The sequence below is a fragment of the Artibeus jamaicensis genome, unplaced genomic scaffold, assembly GCF_021234435.1.
Source record: "Artibeus jamaicensis isolate MK-2021 breed Jamaican fruit bat unplaced genomic scaffold, CSHL_Jam_final contig_432, whole genome shotgun sequence".
NCBI classification, from domain to species: Eukaryota; Metazoa; Chordata; class Mammalia; order Chiroptera; family Phyllostomidae; genus Artibeus; species Artibeus jamaicensis.
Window position 1 is genome coordinate 349,590 of NW_026521828.1, and position 24,006 is coordinate 373,595.

General features: G+C 47.0%; 1 protein-coding gene across 1 annotated transcript in view; it reads right to left on the reverse strand.

Annotated features, from left to right (window-relative positions):
• Positions 1–24,006, reverse strand: part of TENM2 (teneurin transmembrane protein 2) — an 860,793-nt gene that overhangs the window by 119,503 nt on the left and 717,284 nt on the right. The window contains exons 10-12 of the mRNA XM_037167968.2: positions 15,500–15,694; positions 9,589–9,789; positions 7,768–7,953 (exon numbers count right to left, since the gene is read on the reverse strand). Of these exons, the coding sequence (XP_037023863.2) occupies positions 7,768–7,953; positions 9,589–9,789; positions 15,500–15,694 (582 nt within the window). The remainder of the gene's footprint in view (positions 1–7,767; positions 7,954–9,588; positions 9,790–15,499; positions 15,695–24,006) is intronic.

Here is a 24,006-nt window from a genome sequence, read left to right on the forward strand (position 1 = left end):
GAAAGAGCCTGTGAAATAGGGTGCTATGAGAGACGTGGCTTGCTCTGAGATTGAACCCCATTAGGCAGGCAACTTGGGAGGAAACACAAAATCTGTTTCCTACCATGAACATCTGGGATTCTCTGTGTGGCTCCCGATAACCCAGGAGATGAGCCAAGGAATTGCAAAGACTCCCCAGATGTTACCCACGGGTCTTGCTCCAAGGAGTCGAGCAATTGCAGCTTTGGGAGGAGTGAGGGTAATTGTGAAGTTTAGTGGGCTGAATAGGGACAGGCAATCGATATGAATTTGGGTCTCCAAAGGGCACGTGTGCAGCTAAGCAGAGCCTCCCAGGTTATTCCTCGTGCTTAGCACCGCTGCAAATATAATTTTGGCACCCAGAGCCCTGAGGAATGAGATGGAGTGAGAACAGGAGAGAGCAGGACCAGTAGCTCTAAAAGACCTTGACCTGGCAGTATATACTCAGACATGAGAAATGCCAGCTTCCTTCTTAAAGGAGAATAGTATCCTTTTTACTTCTCAAGAATACCTCCCTAGTCCTTACTTCAAGAAACATTGGCTTAAAAAAACGTGAAATTTTATCCTGTTTAATAACAACAGAATCCCCAAACTGCTGGGTCCAAAAAGGTTTTTTTTTTTTAACTGTACTTATCATAAATCAACCACAGAATTAAAAACCAGTCTTCAGGGAGACCCCTCGGCCCTCCCAGAGTATGTCCAAGAGGACTATTTTGAGAAATTTTGGTTGAAAGTAGCTAACCAGGATTACATGATAAGCCCCTATTAACGTAAGGATATTCAGTTATTTGATTCCATCTACAATCCAGATACTTAGTAAAAGAAGCAGGCTTAATTCCAGGTGAGAGAGGCAGTTTATGTTTCTCTGTAAGAACCTGTTTAGCAACTGAAGGATGGGCAGGTGCTATGTTTGACATGTCACTGACTGCTTGACAGTTTGGAGGCAGATGTGTAAAGGGGGTTGAAGGCAGTAGAACTGTCATAATGAATTTATTTTGCTAATCCTCCCTTGCCCTTTAATTTCTTGCACTGGTGCTAGATAGTGATGGTGATGATGGGGGAGATGATGATGATATGAGCTCGCATTTATTTGGCTCTTACTGTATGGTAGGCTCTGTACCAAGGACTTTACATATAACCCAACGAGGTAGGCAGTTTTTGTATTCCCATTTTACAGACAAAGAAACTGAGGCACCCAGACATTAGGAAACTGGCCAGGATTTGGTCTCAGGTAGACTGACACAGAGGCCTCTGTCTTAAACACGCCATTGTCACGCTAGCATCGTCCTGAGCCCAAGAGAAGTGGGCACAGGCAGATGAGCTCCTGCCTTAACACTATCTCCTTCTGTGAACAAACATAAATACAAGTGGACAGAGTGGACCCTGGTTATTCAGACTACGTAAAAATGGCTTTCAAGGCACAAAATGATTCCCTAGGGAAACCAGATATAAATTGGAGCTGAGACGAGCAGACCGACTAACAGCAAAGCACTACTGACCATACTCAATGAGCCCACAACACGCCACCGGCTGAGCCAGCACTCTGCTGAGGCTACCCCTTCAACCTAAAGCGCATGTTATGGAGCCTGGTGGGAAACCCTCCCCGCCTCTTACAAAAGACAGGTTGGACTGGGCTAGAACAGCCCCGTCACGATTTTGCAATAAAATTCTGGACGTGGAACAGGTTGTTCGAGATCATCTCATCCACGTGTGTTTTAAATTCAGTCAGTGACATATTGCATGCATAATATTTGCAATCTGCACCTTTAATTGCTTAATATTTTTCTTTGCATTTACTCAGGCCTAACATCACTACCTACTTGAGCCACAAACCTCAGCAATAATACTAGTAGAATCATGAGTGTGAGGAACTAGGTAACAGCTTTTCTTAATACCTATTTTTAAAAGCCCCTCATTAGTAATCAATAACATATACTCATACATTCACAAAATCATCTCATGTTCGTGGGCCATGCTCTGGTCCACATGGCCCACGTAAAGCAGTTACGTGGTCCGACCCCCTCATTTGCCCCAGAGGCTGGGAAGGTCGGGTCACTTCTCCAGGGGCAGCCAGAATGGTGGTGGCAGAGTCAAGTCTGGGACACAGGTATCCCCATCCTCCATCAACCTGTCCTTCATGACACCACAATGGCCTGACAGCAAGTGATGAGAAAAGGCCCATACAGAGTATCTAAGGGAGCTCAGATCTCTAGGGCCCACTGGGCTTTCCTTTCCTGGACACATCGAGTCTTGAGTGCGTGTTGTGGGACCTAGAATCACAGACTTGGAAGTGACAGCACACAGTAGGACAGCACACCTGGCTTTTTCAACAGCTCTTACTCTTACAGGTTTTCCTTTCTTTTGAGTTTGAAATCTTCCTCACGCTAACTCTTTCTCGTGGATTTTATGTTTTTAGTTCTTTGTCTTGGCAAAGTCAGTCATGCCTCCTACCAAGCTTTCTACTCTTTGCGTCTGTCACTGTGGGCTACATGTTAGTTGGCACATGAACGGGACCCTCTGAAACATTCAGGGGATAATACAATGAATGCGCCAAGTTGTTGTCATCCCGTGGGACTCAGACGCCGAGCCTTCCTTCCTTGTGTTCTTTTATGGGAGCTCATTACATGGGTAGATATGACAAAATCACCCAGGAAGCATCAAAAATGTTTCCGTTTGGACTTCAGAATGGCTGTGCCCTCAAGTCGGGGCAAGCTTTGTGTCTGTCTAGTCTACGTTCCAGTTGATGCTGAATGTCCCTCTTCAACATCTAGGCCATGAAAGTAAACACTTTCAGCAATGAGAATCTCATTACTTGTGAGGCATTTTTTTTCCCCTTTCATGGTATTTTACTGTTTTATGGTGAGGTGAAAATGTGTTCCTGAAATCCTACCTCCTGGTCCTTGTTCTGGGTTTGGGTAGCGCACCTGTGCAGACCACCTGGCCCAGACTCAACAAGAACACCTGGGCACACGACGATGACAGACCTTCAACAAGAAGGCTCATATTTTGGCCAAATTATAGGATGGCGGGGTGGGGGCAGCAGCAGTGGAACATCTTTTGTGCTTGGCTAAGACTTTGTCTATCATTTTTAACATGAAAGACCCTCACTTTAGGTTTTCACTTCAAAAGATGAAGCTCCTAGGACAGGCTCCCAGCAAGAGCCCCCAGAGGAATGGGCTTAATTAACCAATCAGAGAGTTAGCTGTGTCCCCGAACCTGGTGGCAAGGACGGCTCCACAGTGGCTAATTTCATCTCAACTTGATCTTACTGTAGAGTCATGAAAGCTCAAATGTTCAAGGATAATCGTTACAGAGGAAAGTTTCATAACACGGGAAGAAGCGGGAATGTGAGGTAGAAGCAGCTGCATTCAGTCTGAAGTCGGTTAATTCTGACAGGCGCTTCCTTCCCAGCCTGTTCCCTGTGGTTCTGAAGGTCTCTCCCTCTTGGACCGTGACCTGTCTACTTTTGATGACAGTCACTTCACCAGCACGTCAGGTTGTTGCACAGCTGGTTCTACTTTGGGTAAAGATTCGTTTTCCTTATTAATATCACAAGGATCTATTTCTTTTCCCAACCAATTAAAGAGGAAAAATAGAAGGGCCCCCATGTAACAGAGGAAAACTTTTCTGACTTGTGGCACACGGGCAGGTCACACAGACCCATATGATCCCAGAAACAGAGTCCTCATGATTCTCAGAAGCAACTGGAGGTCATGGCCACATAGACAAAATCAGTTGAAATAACCATGACAGACACTGCTCACTACCCAGACATCCAACAGTTCACCCAGGGTCAGCGCCTGGTTTTGGTGGATTCATTCTATGCAACCTGGTGTGTTAGATTGCATTATTCAGAAAGGATGTCTGGACAGTCCACATTCAGGAGACAATAGCAACAACCCTCAATTAGAATTTAGCTTCTTTCCTTGCATTCCCTGGCAACATGAACGTTGGCTTCTCCCTGTAAGTGCCCAACTATTCTGCTCACACAACACATTAACATTTACTCTATTTCCTTTTAAGAGAAGCTTTTCTGAGTTTACTTCAGTTGATAGTGTTTTCCAACTGTTCTGTGGTTCCCTTATGCCCTGGTGTTACAGCCTTGGATGGACTTATGAAGTTATTAATAAGGGCTGGTGGTGGTGGTAGCAGGTTATAGGGAAAAAAAAACAATTGACAATCATGTCGAAAGAATAAAAGTATTCTGACCACACAATGTGCCTTCTGATTTATTCATGAGAAAATGTGGCCTATCCAAGCAATGCTAATGCAATATATTACAAAGCTATACGTGAATTGTGCTTGATTTGGATTCAAAGCCTATTTCTTATCCATGCAATTCTATAAATTTTAGCTATACCTTATACTTAACTTGTTAGAAAGAGGTACTACAAGAACCACGGTTTGGCAGAATCCAGGCTGCCGCTGAGTTAACTCTAATGGTTAACATTGAAACAGTATACCTTATATTTAAATTTTTAGCCATATCTACTAAATTTCCAAATATACAATACATCATTTGGCTGAAAAAATTCCAGAAGTGCATCCTGGTGACTGTCCCCAACTGTTTTAGAAGTCTGTGTTTTATCCACACCCTCAGACTGCCCCCTCCCCCAGCCCATCTATCGTCTTGCTTCCTTCAGCAAAATAAACGGGTTCCACAAGTGCTGATGTGAATTATTCAGTTGACTATTTGCAATGACCCTACTCGAACTGCCTCCCATGACCTTCTGGGAACAGGCCACGGACAACCGAAGTACCCCAACACTAGGCGCCCAGCACTCGGCCTTCCCCTGTATCTCCCAAAACGCTGTTTGCAGACTAGGTGCCATTTCATTCTTATTTATTTTCTATTTTCAAAATATAGCATTTGAGGCTCTGCTCAGAAAGGATCAAAGAGCCTCTCTTTCCTGTCTGACTGTCAGCATCCCGAGGGGGACTGATTCTGGGCTTGTAAATTGTGGCATTTACTTCAAATGAATTGACAGAAGAGTCTGCTCAAAATAAAAGATGAAAACTCCACAAATAGATCTGGGGCCAGAGGTAGAGAAGCGAGCGATCATGCATGTATGGACATCTCTAGATTCTGAATAGCAAATCTCACCAACCGAGGTATGCCTGGCCTTTTTTTTTTTTTTTTTAAGCAAACCCCAGGTAACATGACTGTGAGGAGACAGCATCCACCCTACCAATGAAACCAGAGAACTCTAACGTCTCCCAAGAAAAGGCATTGGCGAGAATGATCTTTAGAAGTTACACAGCACAAACTCAGAGTCACGAGCGATCACTGTCCTGAACCAGAGACTTGCCCAGGTCACTGCTCTCCTCATTTTGGGAGCTTGACTTGGCATGCAAATGCACATTTTCTGTCTCTCAAGAATTCGTATTTCGGCGCACAGAGATGCAAACCTTGAACCAAACACTTTAAGTAGCAGAAACACCCTTCTCCAACTCATCTCACGGAAAGGGCTAGCTAGAGGGAAACATGTCCTGTGTTCCCCTGCTGTCTGTATTCTCACCCTTTTCTACTGAGACTCCAGTGGCCATCTTCCCATCTCACTCCCAATGGCCCCAGAAACACTTCAGCTCAACTGTGGTTTCCTCTCCACCCCACATGGTGACATGCGAACCTTCTCCCTTCCTCTCGGCCCCTGATGTCCTTCAAGTCTCAGCTGGCTCCTTTTCCTAATGCAAATGCTGACCCATTTTCTCCTTTCTCCCCATCACGAATTGTGCAACTCTCTAATTCAGGGCTGGCCATTTCTTTTTTTTCTATGAAGGACCAGACAACAAATGGCTTTGTGGACCATGGGGTCTCCTGGTTATTCAAAGGCACAAAGTAGAAGCTGATGGTACATCAACAGATAGTTGTGGCTCTCTGCCGTTAACGATTATTTATGGACACTGAAATGGGAATTTCATACAACTGTCAAATGCAAAGAGGTATTTAAATTTTTTTTTACCCTTAATAAACATAAAAAGTATTCTTAGCTCATCGGCCACAGAACAACAGGCAGCAGGCCAGATCCGGGCCTGCTGGCCGAGGTTTTCCAGACTCTGCTCTGATGCACCTGGGCTGCCCTCCTGTGAGCTATTCCCAGACGCGGCATGGGCAGGAGGGAGGAGACAGCCAGCAGGCATCGCTGCAGGGCACTAAGCCCTGGGCAGGTGTGGGAAGGCGAGAGCCAAGGGGAGGTGAAGCTGGATTGTGTGGATGGAGGGAAAGTAGGATTTTCTACTTAAAGGTTATCTGCGGCAGGAGCTCTTTTGCGGGGTGAGACTGGGGGCAATGGAGGTGTGGGGAAGGGGAGAGGACTTAAATCACAGTGGGCAGCAGAAACACAACACAAGAAACGTCCCTGCCAGTGGCAGCTAGTGGTGAGATTTGACACTGTCTTGGTGGTGGGCTGTGTGTGTCCCCCGCTCCACCCCCGGAAAGTCTTCTGAATTTCTCCCCAGACTCTGCAGGGAACCGAAGATGAAAGTAGCTGCAGGGGAAGCAGGATCTGGAGCATCATTGAGAGATTGCAGAAACAATTCACTGCCAACCGACTGTCCCGGCAGGGTCCCAGTGCTGCGGTTTTGGCCCGGATTGGCACGCTGCCCCTGAGATGTCCAATTAGGTGGAACTGGGGGAAGTCTAATGCAGAGCGCGCTTCATCTCTGCGAAAGCACCCAAATGAACAGCATGGGAAACTGAGTCTGACCCCCCGAGTCAGTTCTGGGTAGGCTCCTCACGCTGGTCTCTCATTCCAGGTGGGTGGTCTGTGACTAGAGTTTTGGGAGCTAGGACAGCGGGGAGGGGCCCCCAACTAGACGGCTCACCAGGGGCAAGTCAGTAGTTTGCAGGCATCTCTGAGCCTTGCACACAAGTAAGTGCATTAGCCGGCTCGGCAGGAAGTGAATCCTGGACCTGACTTGATTAAACAGCACACCTGAGAACTGGAGGTAATCTCAACTGCCTGAGACTTGCGGCTTCCGTGGCCTCAGTGAAAGGGAAAATTGGGCACATTCTGCTTAGTGTATTCTCACTCCAAACCACAATAAAGACAAAATACAAACAAACAAAAACTCCTGAAGAAACTTGAGAAGTATTACTTTGCAACAAAGAAAGGGCCCTTTAAAAAACATTCTCAGTCAAGAAGCTTATAGAGAGGACGCTGAGTGAGAATGGAATGGGGCCAGAGGGGGAGCCATCGGATGACCCTGGTGGTGGTGGGCAGGGTCAGGAGCCCAAGGGGGAGACCCTGTCTTGGGGACAGCAGGAGGATGCTCAGACCTAGGACAGTGGTGCGTGGCTTCCCCGGAAACCTGGGATTCCTGGTCCTGCCTACATGTGGCCTTGTCTAAAACGAGTGAGTTTAACTGCTGCCAGCCAGCAGGGACCCGGTGACGTAGGCAGCTGGGAGCAGACCACGGTCCTTCAGGGGCTCGAGTCCTCCAGGCCCTGACAATTTCCCATGCGTGTGCATTTCTCCCTTCCCGAGATCCGTAATTTGGAGGGATTTTCTTATGCGGTCCCTGTCCTCCCCATGTGGAATTCTGGAAAGAAGGGAAAGCCTTTTCCATCGGGGGACCTTGCTTTGCCCTTCGCTGTCCCCTTGGCAATTTGGAGGGGCAGCAAGAATGTTGGAGAGCACGCGTGTCCCTGAAGGAACAGCCGGTTGCAATGCACGACCATCACTATCGATCTACGATTTATGAAAATAAAGCAATATGTGCCTGTTTCGGTGCCTGCCGTTTGCCTACCAATGGTGCAGTGTTCACCATTCCAGCCCTCTCGGCATTCACATTTGCCATCTTTACAGGTCCCGTGCTCAACGCAGCGGGGGTGGCACACGCGCTGGTCACACGCTGCGCCTGTCCAGCCCTCTTCACAGCGGCAGGCTCCCCCGATGCAGACGCCGTGAGTGCCACAGTCTACTGAGCACACTTCTGGAAGAGAAACAACGATTACAGCTCAACACCGCCGCTGGCGAAACCCTCCAATGGAGGCCAGACCTCGCACGTGGCCCGGTCCCTGGAGCAGGCCCCAGGGCCCAGCGCTATGTCACCTTTGGGAGGCCTCGCTCTTTGCACTGGCTGGGGACTGACTTATTGCTACGTCTTTTCTGGAGCAGGGCTTCCCTGGACCAGCAGTGTCACTGTCAGCTGGGAACTTGCCAGAAACGCCAATGCGTGTGCCTCGGTTGGACCCCTGGAGCTGGACACTCTGGGAGTGGGCCTCAGAAATTTGTTTTAATGGGTTGTCCAGGTGGCTTTGACGCGTGCTGGAGTGTGAGACGCACTGTTTCAGGGCTGCAGGCCACCGCGGCAGCAGCTCAGACAGGGGTTGTCCAGTTTGGCGAAGGCACCTGGGAGGTGCCCCCGTGAAGAGACACCTGTGAACCCTGACTCCCTAGCGAGCTGGGGTGTTTTCCCCCTTGAGGGCCTGAACTGGCCAGAGGCCCCCAGGGGACCCCATAGCTCCATTCCCATGATGATGACCGACCCGCACCTTGGTGGCCGTGATGGCCCTGGAACGATGCTGCATTTCCACAGCCTCTTTCTCAAAGGAGCTCAAAGTCTTTTGTGGTTGGGGAGGAGACAGACAGACAGACGTGTGCTCTCTGGCGTTCCAAACCTCTCACGCGAGGACAAGCATGGGCGGGCATTCGTTCTTGCGACAGACCACCGAGGGAGGCATGGCCGTCAGGCCCGGGGTGAGGGGAACCAGAGCAGAAGGGAGGGCCAGTGACTCAGTCAAAGTCACACTGTCCTGACCACAGTGGGGCCTCCAGGGCCCCCCTTTCCCCATTCTCTGCAGAGTTCGGCCTAGACAACCAGCCTCAGGGCTGAAACTGCAGTCAAGTGGCTTCCAAAGTAGCCCATGTTAACCAAGTCTTTTTTTTTTCTTTTTGCACTGAAATACTCCTTCCTTTCCCATTGTAGGCAGAGCCTCACCTACATTCCCTGCCTGAGGTCCCGTGGTGATCGAACAGCTGCTTCACTGCCAGAGGAAGAGACGGAAGGGTGGTCCCTTGCTCGGAGAGGCACCTGGCGGTCAGTGGAGCCACCCTCGGGAAGGCTGGCCTTGAACTGCCAAACCGTTCCCTGGTGAGGTCGCTTGGGAGGTAAGCCACATGCTCATAATTTTAGGAAAATAAAGTGTGCAGTACAACTTCATTATCTGCCTGTCACCGGAGGACTCGGGGCTTTGCAACAGGTTCACGCACACCCCGAGGGAGCCTCTGTTCTGTTTTACGGGGTGTTCCATTGAGTTGTTCTGTTTTGTTTTCTGGTGCCTTTAGGGAGCACACATGGGAAAATCTGTAATGCGAATGGCAGTGTCCCTCCCGGGCCCCCCGTCCATTTGCAGTGATGGCCCCAGCAAGGTACGAGAGCCTACGCAGGGGTCTGTTATTTCTCAAGGATCACAGACTTCCTGATGGAAGAGAAGAGAGTCAGGAGCCCAAAGCCCCGCGGACCAAAGGCCCAGCTGTGTGAGGAGTAGACGTCCATGTGTTTGAGCTCACAGAGGACACGGGACATGAGGACTGGGGAGAGTAAGGGGACAACCTCTCGACTTACCCACGGAGCAGTCGGGACCCATCCAGTTGGGATCGCAGCTGCAGAGGCCGGTGTCGGGGAGGTAAGTGCCGTGCCCACTGCACTGGTCCGGGCACTGGACCCTCGCCAGCTCACAGTTTAGACCACCCCAGCCAGGGCTGCAAAGGCATTCCCCGTTTACACAGACCCCGTGGCTGGAGCAGGTGGGATCCAAGCAATCAACTGAAAAACACAAAGAGGGAAATAGTTCGTGAGTGGGGGATGGGCCGTGAGACACTAGAGAAGAGCTGAATGGACCAGTGGTTCACCAAATCCTATCCCCTCACGAGCAAATGCAGCAGCCAGGTAAGGCAGACCAAATCCCTTTAAAGAATTCAACACTTGTTACTTGTCAAATCACCAAATCCCAAACTCGAAGAGACTGTAAGAGAAAAAAGGGCATTTCTCAAGCAGAAATAGGAGGCATCAGATAGAGAGGTGTTCCACTCAAGCTTCAGAATCCCGCATTTATAAACATTGGTGCCTTAACTGAACCACGTCTGAGCATCTAAGAACAGGCCATGGACACGGGTGCTCTGCGTGTGGGTGGTACTGCCCAGCCCGAGTACCCCCACTATCACAGGGAAAAGCAGAGAGGCTCATTCTAACGTCACTTGTACTTGACTTTGGGAGGTAACAAAGGACTGAAAAGAAAACGAAGCAAATTCATCAGTGATTGACTTTCCTAATTGTTTCACTTAGGCTAAGCCTGCAATGAAGTTCCATTGTCTGCACACACGCCTACTGAGGGAGTTAGTGCAATAAATGTGTGGAACGGGGGAGGGGAGGTTGGGTGTGGAAATCGTCCCGTGGGGGTAATCTTCTGACAGAAAATCATGAGGGCACTGGAGGGGGGAATCTCTGTGGGCGGGCACTGACCTGCCACCAGGCAGGCAGTTGGACTCCTTCAAGGTCAGACTCTGGGCATTGTTGCTCTTGACAGTTCTCTGGTCTGACCGTTCTCCCATCTCAGGGATCAGAGTGGATGTATAGTTGGTAGGTAACTTGAAGATGATTATTCTGAGATCAACTCAAAGAGGACAGGACTTCTTGCATGAGAATGTGACTCCACACTTTCGATGTCCATACAGCCACGGGTGGACGAACACGGCTTTTTAGAAGACCAGCTTCCTTAAATTCCTAGGAGTCTGGAGAAGAGAACTCTGCACACCATGTAGTTTGAACGGTGGATGGCAGGTGGTCCTGCGGGGGGCCCGAGGTTTCCTCGTGGATCAGAAAATTAGGGAGGTCTCTTCACCTTACTGGATGACGGTATGCATCGCCTTTGTTTCAACAGCCTGGAAATCAGGCCTGTTGGCCTAGATTAAATAATTTGCTTCTGCCATCACCTGAGGGCACAGCCAGCATGAGACCTCTTCCAATTTTTCTCTCGAAGTGTTTTGGACCACACAGAAAGTGTAATGCACTCCCTCCTGTGTGTGCGTGCCATCTTGTGGCTCAAACTAAGAGCAGATTTTCATTTCTCTCCTTGTCCAAGGCCAAGTTAAAACCTGCGAGATTTTTGGCCTGTAAATAGTTCATCATGACACGGAGGTGGTAATGCCTTGGGGTCTCGGCTTTTTGTGGGAGAGTGTGTTTTGTCTTTTTTATGGTATACACTACAATGGCATATTTTACAACTGATGCATTGGTTATAATTATGACATTATTTAGGTTATCCAAGTTACAAAATGATTTCATTCCGGGGGACATCAGACTCAAGGAATTTGGATTTATTAGAAATCACAATATTCCACGAAGTTTCCAAAGAGCACCCCTCCCTTAAGGAAAAAACAAGAATTTTCAATATTAAGAGGTGTTTCTCAGGATTCCATTTGGATAGTTTCAGGACGTTATTATGAAAATAAGTTCACAACTACTTGAGCTGTGGGAAAATAGCTCATTAAAAAAAATCAGGTATATATTCTCAGAAATGGGAATTTGAGTGATTTATTATTAAAGTTGTAAGGATCGTATTTGCTCTGATTATAGTCACTTTAATGTTGAATTCATTGTCATGGGGATCTTAACTCCTGGTGATACGATGCCTTTGTGGTACCTTTGAATGTGCTCCAATCAGAATGGTAGGACACATCTGTATGTAAATGAAGGACAGAGCCAACCACTTAGGAGTCATTTGCAAAGAGGTTGTGTAATGCCTTTGGTGTCTCACACCTACCACGTGCTCTAAGGGAACATAGTAGGTGTGCAATACACAACTGCTATTGGAATGAATGACAGATGTTGCCATGAGCGTTTGTCATTACTGGGACAAATTTCCAGTGTGAAGGACTGACAAGAAAAATGGTATTAACAACTTTTTGCTTTGGGGAAGAGTGCTGTGCATTTTGGGATCTGCAAAACATGAACTAATTCGTTCAGAATCAATCTTTTCCACATTCTTCTAATAAAAGAAAATCCCTGACTTCTAGTTTTTATTATGTCCCCATTTCTAACACAGCAGAATTGAAATATACACAAAAATACCTCATGTGCCATGTGCCTCCGAAATTACCCTTCATTTATAATTGCCTGTTTAAAAGGTTTGGTGAGGTGTCAATGGCTAGGAGCTGTCAAAAAACTAAAAAACTATATTATAAGCTTTTTCTTAAAAGGAGGAAATCAAAAGTAATATACAAAAAATAAATAAACTGGCATTTTTCTTCCAAATACACGAGCTCACTCTTCTTTATCCTGAATTACCGTATGAAGGGCGGCAGAAAATCCCCTGCAATTTATTAGCCCAGGACCAGAATGTCACCAAAAGAACCATTTATTTGATCTAGAATCAGGAGCTGCCCCTTTTCATGGTCAGTGATACAGTCAATATGCCCTTTGTGCGGTACAATTACAGCAGCTGATGGAATAACTCAGTTCAGACTTGAAGGGGAGCAGTTTCACGATGATTTTTAAATTTGGTTCCAATTGCCTAAGATGGTCTTGTGGAACTATCCTTAGAGTCTTTAGCAGGCAGGAGGGACGATGGCCTTGGATGAGGCTTTATAAATAGAGACAGGGTTATACTTAAAAGGGAGACAGTGGTCTTTACTGGTAAGTACCATGTGCCTACACCAGCCCCCTGGCAGCTGAGATATTAGAACTCATTTAGTCTTGGGCCCTCGAAAGGTTTGACAAAAAAGGGTTGTGAATGCAATTTTCATCCCTAAGGGTGAAAAAGGAGGTCAAGGAGTTTTACAAACAACAGGTACTATAAACCCCCGAAGAACCATGAATTACATTTATGAAGTTAAATGTCACTGAAAAATGAGTCGGCCATGGAGCTGACATGGAAACATGGCTGAATTAAACTAATGTGTCAATTCCTCTCTTGTCGCCCTCCTGTCCCTCGGACATCATGGAACGAAGCCGCACAAATGCGCCCTTTCATTTTCTCGAGCACATTTGTTAATAGCAAAACCATGTTTATGCAGCAGAAATGGAGGAGGGCAACTATTGATTTCATTGCCATGGCCATTTTCAGGTAAATTGTTTGAACGTTATGACTATGATGAATATCAGAAATAAAAAGGCTAAATGGAAGAAAAAGTGCTGATCCAGAAGTTCTGAGTCCGTTTCCTATTTTGAAAACAGCCTATGAATCACTCAGTTCACTCTTTTTGGGGGGCAGAAATCAATACAGACGGGGTTTCATCCTTTTATAATGATCCATGCGGCTTCCTTCTTTTGTTGCATGGTTAATTCGTTCTGAACATTCAAGCAAGACTTGTCGGGAGAATTGGGAAGTTGAGAAATCACTTGAAATTCTATTCATACGGATGTGCACAATTTTGACCGGAGGGGAAAATATCCCAAGATGGGCAAGGCTGCGGTCCTGGAGCTTTCCTCTCCCAAACGGCATATGCAAAAGGTTGCTTTAACCTTTCCCGCCGTGTTATTGGCCTCTCCCGTTTTCAGTGAGTGCGGCTTTGCCTCCTGGATTCCTTTCTCTTTAAGAACTTGAACCTTTCAAGCAGGATTATTAAGTCAGTACTTCCCCCAACCCAACTCCCAATTTGGTTTTATGATGCAGACAAATGGCTGCTACCTATTATAAGAGAGGAAAAAAATAACTATAGAGTTGAGCAAATGGAGTTCAGGGGGGTCAGACTTCTGGGCCCCGTTAAGGGCATTATCACTGACGTATTAGAAAATCTTGGAAGAATGATGCCATGGAGCCCGACTCTTTGTAGCGATAGATCTAAAAATGATGAAACAGGAGCTTTCACACAAAGGGGGCATTTGTGTGCATCTCTTAGGATAAGTCGGCATCATTACTTTGTGGTGAGGGGCGTTATTTTGTACGGGACCCCGGAGATCTATAGGGTAATGGATGATAATGAATTCACTTGCATCTGAGAACTTCATAGCACCTGAGGTCCTCCCTTATCGCCTCGGCAGTCAGAAGCTGAGTGAGGACATGGGCATAAAGTGTCCAACAGGATCTTTTCTGTGGGGACATCCTGAGTGGTCACCTCAAGGTATTTCTTGTGGAGCAGGCAGTGGGCTTCACTTTGGGTGAGCTGATACTTCTTTTTCCACTGGGAACGTGGGAGGGAAGAAGGCTCTTTCAGATGTGCAGGGACGTTTCACTGGGAGATGGACTTAGTGAACACGTGCTCAGCTGGAAGACAACCCCTGAACCGGTTCAAAGGTAGAGGAGCAGGTGAGGGGCCGAGAGGACCTAGGTTCTTTCCTTCCTAGCAACTGCGGTTGCTGCTTTCTATGCCGGAAGGCACAGCGGGACAACTGCAGACCATCTTCAGGAAGGGCACACCCAGGGCAGGAAGGCTGAAGCCAGCGTGGCTGTGTTCCCTGGACTTGCATTTGGCTCCCAGCACCTGGGTACCAAATAAGTCTTCTGAAAGAACTAACTGGAGTAACTAGGACTAGTTAGAGCTGGTTTCTGAACACTTGCCAAGAGGTGTTCTTTTTCCTGATCTCAGTCTGGGCCTGGTCTCTGGTCGGGTTTTGTCAGACTAGAGTCAGTGTATGACCCCCTGACTTTTGCCCACGTGTGTTGCGGGCCCCTTTGGTGCGTGTTCCAAGGAGCTCCTTGGGGTGGGCAACTCCCTGCCCCCCTGCAGCACACCTACCCACCTGCTATCCTGACCGCTGTGATCACAGCCAGCCAGGATGATGTCCCCCACAGGGTGTCTCGAAGTGACTCGGACACCTATGGTCTCTCAACCCTGCCTGCCTTCCAGTGGTATTCATTTTTTGCAGAAATATTTATACAGACATAAATCAGTCTTAGGTTACAAGGGATAGATAGTTAAAGAACAACAACGAAACAAAAGCAAAAACGAAAATCCCAGCTTTGAGGAAGACTGGGAGGGGGAGTTAAGGATTCTTGTTCCTTCTTTTCTGGAAAGCCTTAGTAAGTCCCAACTCAGAGGACTTGATATAAAGCAAAAGAAAAGAGGAAGGAAGACAGGGGAAGGGGAAGGAAGAAAGGAAGGAAAAGCAGCAGCAAGGGGAGGAGGCAGAACAGAGGGACAGAGGGGACAGAAAGACAAAGGAGAAGACGCAAATTAGAGAGAAAAAGAAGAAAGAGAAAAGGAACTAATTACTATAAAGGAAAACGAAACATTCCTTCCATAACTATCCCACAAGCTTCCTGTTTTCTACAAGAAATCCATCAAACTGTGCCGCACACCTGAAACTAATACAAAATAATACTGAATGTAAACTGTAATTGAAAAATAAAACATGAAGTTCTTAAAAAAAAAGTCCATCAAGCCAAGGGGTTTGAAGTTGTCTGTGCAAAATGTTGCAGTTTCCTTGGCAGAGTCTGGGATGGGGCTTGGAAGCCAAGTTCTGGGCCTGCACACACCTCCCACCTCGGCCCTTACGCAGCTGCCCCGACCTGCCTCGCCCCGCCTGAGGGGCTTACCTTCCTCACAGTGCTCGCCTTTGTAGCCCGCAGAGCAGACACAGTTCCCGTCGATGCAGGAGCCGTGGCCCCCACAGGAAGGATCGATGCACTGATTCATGGGCACGTCGCACTCGGCACCTTTCCAGCCGCTGTAGCACTGGCATGTCCCTTTAGAGTATTGTCCGTTCCCGCTGCACAGGACAGGGCAGGCGGCTGCAAAACCAGAGACAGAGCACGGGGTCAGGGGGACCAGTGCCTGGAGAGCTGGGTCAGCCTCAGATGGTGTTCCAGCAGAGCTTGCAAAGCTCCTGGCCAGGACTCAGGCCCCCGGGAGTGCAGCACGGGCTGCAGATAATTGATAACCATCATCACCACCACAACAACGATGCTGTTGACAAGAGCAGTCACCACTCGTTACATGCTTATTATGTGCCAGGCTGGGCACAGTACGTGGTGAGCGTTATGTGCCATTTGTTACTTAATCAACACAACCATTCTGCCAGGTGGAGGCCAGAGTCATGGTCTTGTTTGACAGGTACAGCTCAGACTGGTGAGTTAGCTGGCCAATGTCACAAGTGGGGGACTGGGCTGGAAGCCACGTTGGCCTGACTTTAAGCTGTGCCCTTAACTAAGCTGTGTGGACTCATGTGCCTCTGCCGTTGTTGGTTTGAGGGATCAGCACCCACCTGGCTGATTATGTTACCCTCAGGGTAGTTGACTCCTATTCCTGACATGTGTATGGTCACTAAAAAGGAAGGGAGATGGGCCACAGTTGTGACACCATCTCTCTATACCTCAGTTTCCTTATCTAGACCATGAGGAAATAATGTCATCTCGCTCAAAGCGTCACCTGTGTAATCGAGTATGAGGACTCAATGGGCCTGGCCTATTAGAACAACAGGCTGGAGACATGGCGTCTTGAGCCGTTCACGTCTCAGCCGGGGCCCTCTGGCGTCTGGCGACAGGAAGAGGCTGAAAACCTGTAGGATGATCTGCTCTGAGATTTACCAGCAGTTTTCCCCTGTTTGGCCACAATGGTGCCAATTCTGCCCTTTTACAGGTCATCAGGAGTGGGATTTTAGTGGTTGCCTTCACTTCTCACCTCCAGATCATTTTTTAAAAATTTATTGATGAGAGAGAGAGATTGATTTTTTTGTTGTTCCACTTATTCATGCATTCATTGGTTGCGTTTTACATGTACCCGGACTGGGGATTGAATTCACAACGTTGGTGCATTGGGATGGTGCTCTAACCAACGGAGCTACCCCGCCAGAGCCCGGATCAGTTTTTAAAGCGCCTGAATTTTCAACCTGGCTTCTAAGGTGAACCCAAAATGAGGACTCAGCTCCAGACTCTGAAACTGGCACTCAGAGACCTTCAGAAAGGGCCATGGTTTACCCAACATTTGGAATGAATAGGCTTCAGGAATTCTACAAGTGTGCAACCTGAATGGTCTTCTCATCCCATGAGGCGATTATACACCTCATCAGATCACTCCCTAGTTAACAGCCTCCCCCCCAATCTTATCAACCCCCACTTACTGTCACATTTCTACCACAGGTTTATAGTAATTAACTTTCCTTCCACGAGTGCCTAATTTCTCCACGGTACTGTAAATGACTCGAGGACAGGACTAGGTTTATTGTGTGGATTTCCTTCTGGTGCTGCATTCACTGATGTTGGTTTGATGAAGGAAATCTTGCTCCTATGTCCTGATAATCAGGGCTTCCCAAGTGGCACGCTTATGGGCAAGCCCCGAATGGCCATCAATGAAAGATGCGGGCAGACCAAGGTCTGGAGTGCACCCCTTTCCTTTTTCTGGGGAAGTGTGTGCTGTACCTAATGGTAAACTGACCAAAAGCAAAAACATCTTAGCAGTTGTCATGTGACTGAGGGGCTATGCCTCCCCAAAGGCTTTATCAAAGAACAGCCTTGAGGGTACACACAGAGCTCCCCATAGAATTCTTATCCTTATGAATCTACCCGAGGAGAACCACTTCAAGGTGAGAACATCAAAGCCATGTGCTGAATTTAGATGAACTTGGTCTAAACGCAAGGAGTGTGCTTTCCGCTTCAAGGGCTCTGAAGCACACATCTGGAGAGTGGCTGCCCATGCTGATTATCTAAGAGAAGAGACAGCTCTGAACGCAGGGTGCCCAAGGTTCAAATTAGGGGTCAAGCAAACATGAACGAGGGCGAGAAATTAGGGGCTTCATCGACACTTGGAGAGGTCTTTGAAGACCAAGTAAATTTGTTGTGTCAGTTTCTCGGGAGACTCACGCGAAGCTCTAGGTCACGATGTCCCATGTGTGCACATGACTTTGAGTCCCCCTTCCTGTACCTCTGCAGGGACCATCAACTGACCATGGCACCTGTGTCCCTGACCAAGAGAGGGGCTCAAAACCTTTGATATTGTGCTCTGGCTGAGACTTGCTAGCAGGTGGACTTGGCCTTCAAGAGAAAACTCACTGGCCATTTCCGGTCTAGGTAACACTGAAGGTCTCTCCTGGTAGGACGGCTGGAATAAACATCCTTTCCTACTCACTTTCACCCTCACATACACAAGTGGGAAAGTGGTAAGAAGTGTGGTCACGCATACCTAGTGAGATGAAATTCTGAGGGCTGTTTCTCACCTGAGGACAATACACTGGACCAGCTGTTATGGGTGGCAGAGAGGGTTACATGAAACCACCACCCCTGGGCTCTCATTGCATCTTTCCTGCCCCTCAAATAGGCAGAAGAGGATAGCAAGTAAGGGACAAGTGATTACTGTCTTTATTAATGGATAAACTGCAGTTAGGGTTCTCTTTATTCATATTGCAATAGTTTCTCTTCTGCATATGCTCCAAATGGTGGAAAAAAATAGGACTGTCAAGAATGTAAGAATGGATTTTATTTCAAATCAGGTGCCTGGGAAATCACATTTTAAATGTGACCTATTTAAATTACTCAGGGAAACACGAAAGGGAGAACAGTCAGGTCAGAAAGTTCTGCACATTCTAAATGCAGCCTTCCTTTAATATGTTTGCTGCGTACTCACTGGGAGTGTGGCAAAAATGCAAAAACACCGTAATGTTCTCTGGAAAGTGGGGCACTCGATGGCTCTGCTGATGTTACATTAAAAAGCAGAAGGCCAGTTAAAGAGGAAAGTCTCTAGTAATTCATTTGCCTTCAGGGCAGAATGGAAATGCCTGATGTGCTCCCTCCAGTGGTTGCTCAACTGACCTGCATGAATTCATTCTCAGATATAACTCAACCCAGAGCGTTACAGAATGGAAGGCTCAGCCTAGACCTCATTGAAGAGGCTGGACGTGAGTCAGGGATCTCCTGTACTAATAACTCTTTCTACATTTTTACAATTATTAAGTGTACATGATTTTTACAAATTAGGTTATAGGACAAACAATTCTGACTTCATATCTTAGCCAATAATAATAGGAAATAGAAGTAGAAAGAGCAGGGTTTTGGGAGCCAGAAAGAACTGGGCACCAAACCTGGCCCATCCTTAGTAGTTGTGGGATTTGGGCAAAGTTGCTTCACTACTCTGAGACCCAATTTCCCCTTCAAAGAATTGTCTCTCAGAGTGGATGGCATATCAAGTGAGACCACAAGTTCAAGGGCGCAAGACAGCACCTGACACCTAGTTGGCAATGAGTGGATGCTTTCTCATGAGTTCCAAACTCAAGGTCCAAACTGACTTCAATGGTTCATAACATTAAAAATGTCATAGTTCTCAAATGTGCACGTGCACACACACATGTATACACAAACGCACACATGTTTACACACACACCGCCACCACCACAGAAGAGCACCAGGTGATGCTAATGGAGAGACCTCATCGTTTTCTCCACCCACCTGCCACCCCCCCCACCCTATTTTCTGGCTGTGGGGGTAGGTGCTTCTGGAGTCACGTGTAGAGAGTTTTACAACCACCCCCCGTCCCCACCCGCTGCTCTCTTCTTCCTAAGGCTTCCAGGACCAGAACATTGTGCATTCGAGCTTCTACTTAAAATTAATTAAAATGTTTGCACAAAGTGACTATTCCTGCTTTACTAAATCTAGTAAATGGAAACTCTAAGACTCCTGCAGAAGAGAAATAAATTGCCGTCGTCACTAACAACTGACAAGTTAACAGGCTGATGACAAAAAAAAAAGACACAATTTAGATTCGACTAAATGGTGTAATGCTCATTGTAATGATCAAGCCAGAGATTTTTCTCTTTCACCAAAGTTCTCGTCAAGGGATGAGATGAATGATTGGTGTTATTTACTTGGTGGGAAGTGACAGGACTAGCCACAAATGCCTGATGCTTTAAGCAAGACAAGCCCTATCTGTCTGGAGCTTGCAGTGGGGAGAGCACGTGAAAGGAAGGCAGAGATGGTTGAAGGAGCTTAATTGTACAGGCACAGGGGGAGGCCTTCACTTTGTCAAGTTATCTGTGGGCTGGGCTACACAGGCAGAGGGAATTTCAAATAATGTATTTGTTAAAGATGACTTGAAATCTGATGGAAAACCCCTTTGGAAAACAGACTGGAGAATATTTGAACCCAGTACTCCAGACAAAATGTCAAAATAGCACTAGCATTCTGTTGCTTTCTATCTCATTTAGTGAATAAATATTAATGAATAACCTGATAGGTGTTAGTACCGGGTTGGCCAAGAAGTTCGTTACAGTCTTTTTCCATAAAATAAAAGACAAGTTTTTCATTTTCACCCATAACTTGATTAATTTGGATATTTTGAGTATGTCGGCTATCTCCCGCTATTGGCTTCTAGAGGGTAGAGGCCGGGGGTGTTGCTAAACATCTTCCAATGCATAAGACAGCCCCACAACAAAGTATTATTTGGCCAAATTGTCAGCAGTACCAAGAAACTTTGCAAACCACTTTTGACACGTTCAACTGGTCACAACACCTTCTCCATACACTGCACAAATCTATTTCTGCATTTCAGTTTTGTTTTTACCTTCCTTGAAATAATAAACACTGAAAATGTTATGTATGTGCTTCCATCTCCAATATTAAAGTGGCTGCACAAGAATTTGCCAATTTTGATCTTTTAAAATGCACGCTGATATGATCGTTGGTCACCATACGATCTAGCAAAGTTGTTCTGAGTGATGTTAAAGACAATGAGGCACTACTAGAGCCATCATATGAAAAGATGAAATGGACTCTTTGGCCAACCCAGGAGCTGGGTTAGGTGGCAGGAAAGGTGCTGGAGAAATGAAGATGCCTTGATTCTCCTGGTGCAGTTGAGGATGAAATGTTTGGGCCATGGAGGTGATGTGAATTCAATTCAGCGTCCTTGAGGCCAAAACTGGTGTCCCACCGTCTTTCCAGACTGGACTTGGCCTGGTGCTGAGCAAAACAGTGTTAGTGAAATAAGTTTCACTTCTTGGTAGGTCCCTGCAATTGGTAATGCACTTGGTAAACAATAAAGTTTGACATCTACTGAACACCGTACTAAAAAAAAAAACCTCAACAAACCCTACAAAACTATTAGAAAAAGTTATTAAAGACTAATTTTATTTTCTTGGGAAGGGGCATATGCAAGGAACATAAATTCTAGAAGGCAAGAAGGAAAAGAAGATCAAATCCGATTGCATGAAATTTAGATCTTCTATACAATGAAGAACACTCTACACAAAACTAAGGGAAGAACCACACTGGGAAGAAATATTTTTGTGTGCAGTTTACAGAATAAAGCTTGATATGTGAAATACACAGAGTATGTGCTAATCAATAAAGGAGACAAATGAATCAAACCTGGGCAGAAGACCTACAAATACAAATATAAAAAGCCAATAGAAGTATGAAGAGATAGTTTCATTAGGAATTAAATGTAGATAAAAATAATTATGAAAGAGAATCCTTGGCCTATCAGATTGGGGGGGGAAAGATTTGAAAGACTGAGAAGCCCGAGGCTGCTGAGGCTGAAGGAAACTCACCCTGTCAAATGCGGGGCTGGTGGGGGCACAACCTGTCACTATCCGCATAGCTCCCCGGCTCACTGTGCCCGAGTGAGAGCCTGTTGACCTCAGTGACTCAGTTTTCCCTCCCTGCAAAATGGGCAGAGCAATCAAGGACTTCTTGTGTAGGTAGAGTGGAGAAGTTAGAAAGCAGAACCAAAAAATGATGATAAAAACACAAATGCAGCCCCCCGGCTGGGGTGGCTCAGTGGATTAAGCGCTGGTCTATGGACTGAAACGTCACCGGTTCCATTCCCAGCCCGGACACAGGCCTGGTTTGTGGGCCAGGGAGCTAGGTCCCCAACTGGGGGCTGGCGAGAGGCAACTGATCGATGCACCTCTCACACACTGATGTTTCTCCCCCTCTTGTTCTCCCTCCCTTCCCCTCTCTCTAAACATAAATAAATAAAATCTTAGGAAAAATAATACCAATGTAAAGACCACCAGCCATTCTGATCATGATGGTTCCCTGCAACAAGAACAGCTCCCCCACTTCCTACCTAGGACACTCAGACACTCCAGGGGGACCCCTGGTGAAGAGAGGTGACCAGAGGGCACTTCTGACAGACGGGCAGAGTCTCCGGCTCAGAGGGCAAAAGTTCAGGTGTGCCAGCTTCCTCTCTCCCGTTCTGTCAAACGTCAGTTTAATAAGCAAGAAAGTGATTCAGGGAAGAATTTCCAGAAGGACAAAAAACTCATCAGGTGTGTCAGATCCCTGACATTCAGGAGCCGTGTGGGGAAAGAAGCACATGCTGACTTAGGCATGAAAGTATAGATGCTTTAATTAATCCGGGGTGAATTTAATTGCTTTAGTTAAGTGGAAATCGGGTTAAAAATGATGCAGAGCATGCTGGGGTGTGTTAAAAACATGACATATGAGGTGGATGAATCGATAAATTAAAAGTGCACAGATGTTTTAATTAAACCCAGGGAAGTTAACGAAGATCGCAAGAGACTTTTAAGCCTATGATTAATTCAAGTCATTTAAAATACCTGTAGAGATACGGGGATGTCTCCATTTTGAGAGTTATAAAAGTCCTCAATCGATAAGTGCTTAAGCTGTTTTTAAAAAAGTCTTTGGGTTTTTTTTTGATGTGTGACTACACAGCATTAATTGCATAATGAATATTTAAATTCTTCAGCCTATACAGTAAGCTTTTTTGCAGCTCCAGTCCAGACTGAAGTAGCTTTTCATTCTCGGTGCGATTCAAGCCTCGAGATGAGTTTGCAAATCACTGGTGTCCATGAGCACAGAAGCTTATGTCCATGAAGACAGGGAGGGTCCGTCTATTCACTGCGGTGAGACACAACCTCCCTTCAGTTTTTACCAGCTGTGTGACTATAAGTACTTTATGCTCCACCTTGATTTCTTAACCTTTCAAATGGGATGAGAGTCCTGGGGTACCAACGCCACGGTGCTTTTATGAGGATGAAGTGAGATGAGGTCTGTACGGGACTACCCACGAGGCCTGGCCCACAGTGAGAAGTCTATATATAGATAAGAGTCTATAGCTAGGATTTTTAAAAATCAGCATTGTTATTAGGAGAAAATTGTTCCGACTCATGATGTTATAAAGAGACAAGAGAGGGCAGAGCACCCTCTTTCGCGCCCCCCACTCCAGCCGACCTCCTCTCTAAATGCTGGTTTACTTCCTGGTGCAGAGCTTTCTCCACAGCACCCAGCTCTGGCACCTTCCATGTACAGAGAGCGTGCCCCGCAGGGCAAGGACCCCGGCTTTCTGAGGCTGCTCTGCAGCTTGTCGAGGAGTTTAAGAAAAAGAGTAGCGTTTCTACTTGCAGCAGCAATTTCACTTGGGGGAAGGCTGTCTGATTTACTCCCTGAGAAGCAATTTCTGTTTGGTGATGGAAGGAACAGGAGAATCACTGTGACCAGCCAGGTGCTGGAGGTCGCAGGCCTGGACTCCCTTGAGGGCAGCAAATAAAGGCTGTGGCATTGCCCCCACCCTGCTCCACAAGGCAGGGGGAATGGAAGGCAAAAGTGAGGCTGCCGCTCCCATGCCTGTTCTCTGTAAGCCCCCTTAGCAGAGGTCAAGGGCAAGTCCTCTGGGATCCTGTTAGACTGTGGATTTGCCTCCAGAAGGTCTGGCATGGGGCTTGAGGGTTTGGATATTTAACAAGCTCCTGGGGCTGATGTTAGGAGCCCGTAACTTCTGAATAAGAAACTCTGGAGAGGGGGGAACTCAGCAAGCAGTGTGGTTCTGAGAACTGTTCTAAAGCTGTAACTGGTCACAGGCCTTAACTCCCCCAAGCCTTGGTTTCCTTAGCTGTGAAATGGGGACAGTCGTGACGGAGCAGTATGTTGTGAAGGGGAACTGGGATCATTCAGGAAAAACCCTCCACACAGTGCTCGGCGTATACTTGGTCCTCAGTGGGGGCAGGTGACTTTGCCAAGTGTGGCTGCTCAGGCGCTTTCTGAAAAGTGTGCACCAGGTGCAGCTGCCTCAAGCCTCTCGTCCTGGGCCCTGCTGCCAAGAGCTTCCTACAGGTTTCCTTGGGTCTGGGGTGGGAGGAAGGAGGGGTGGACATAGC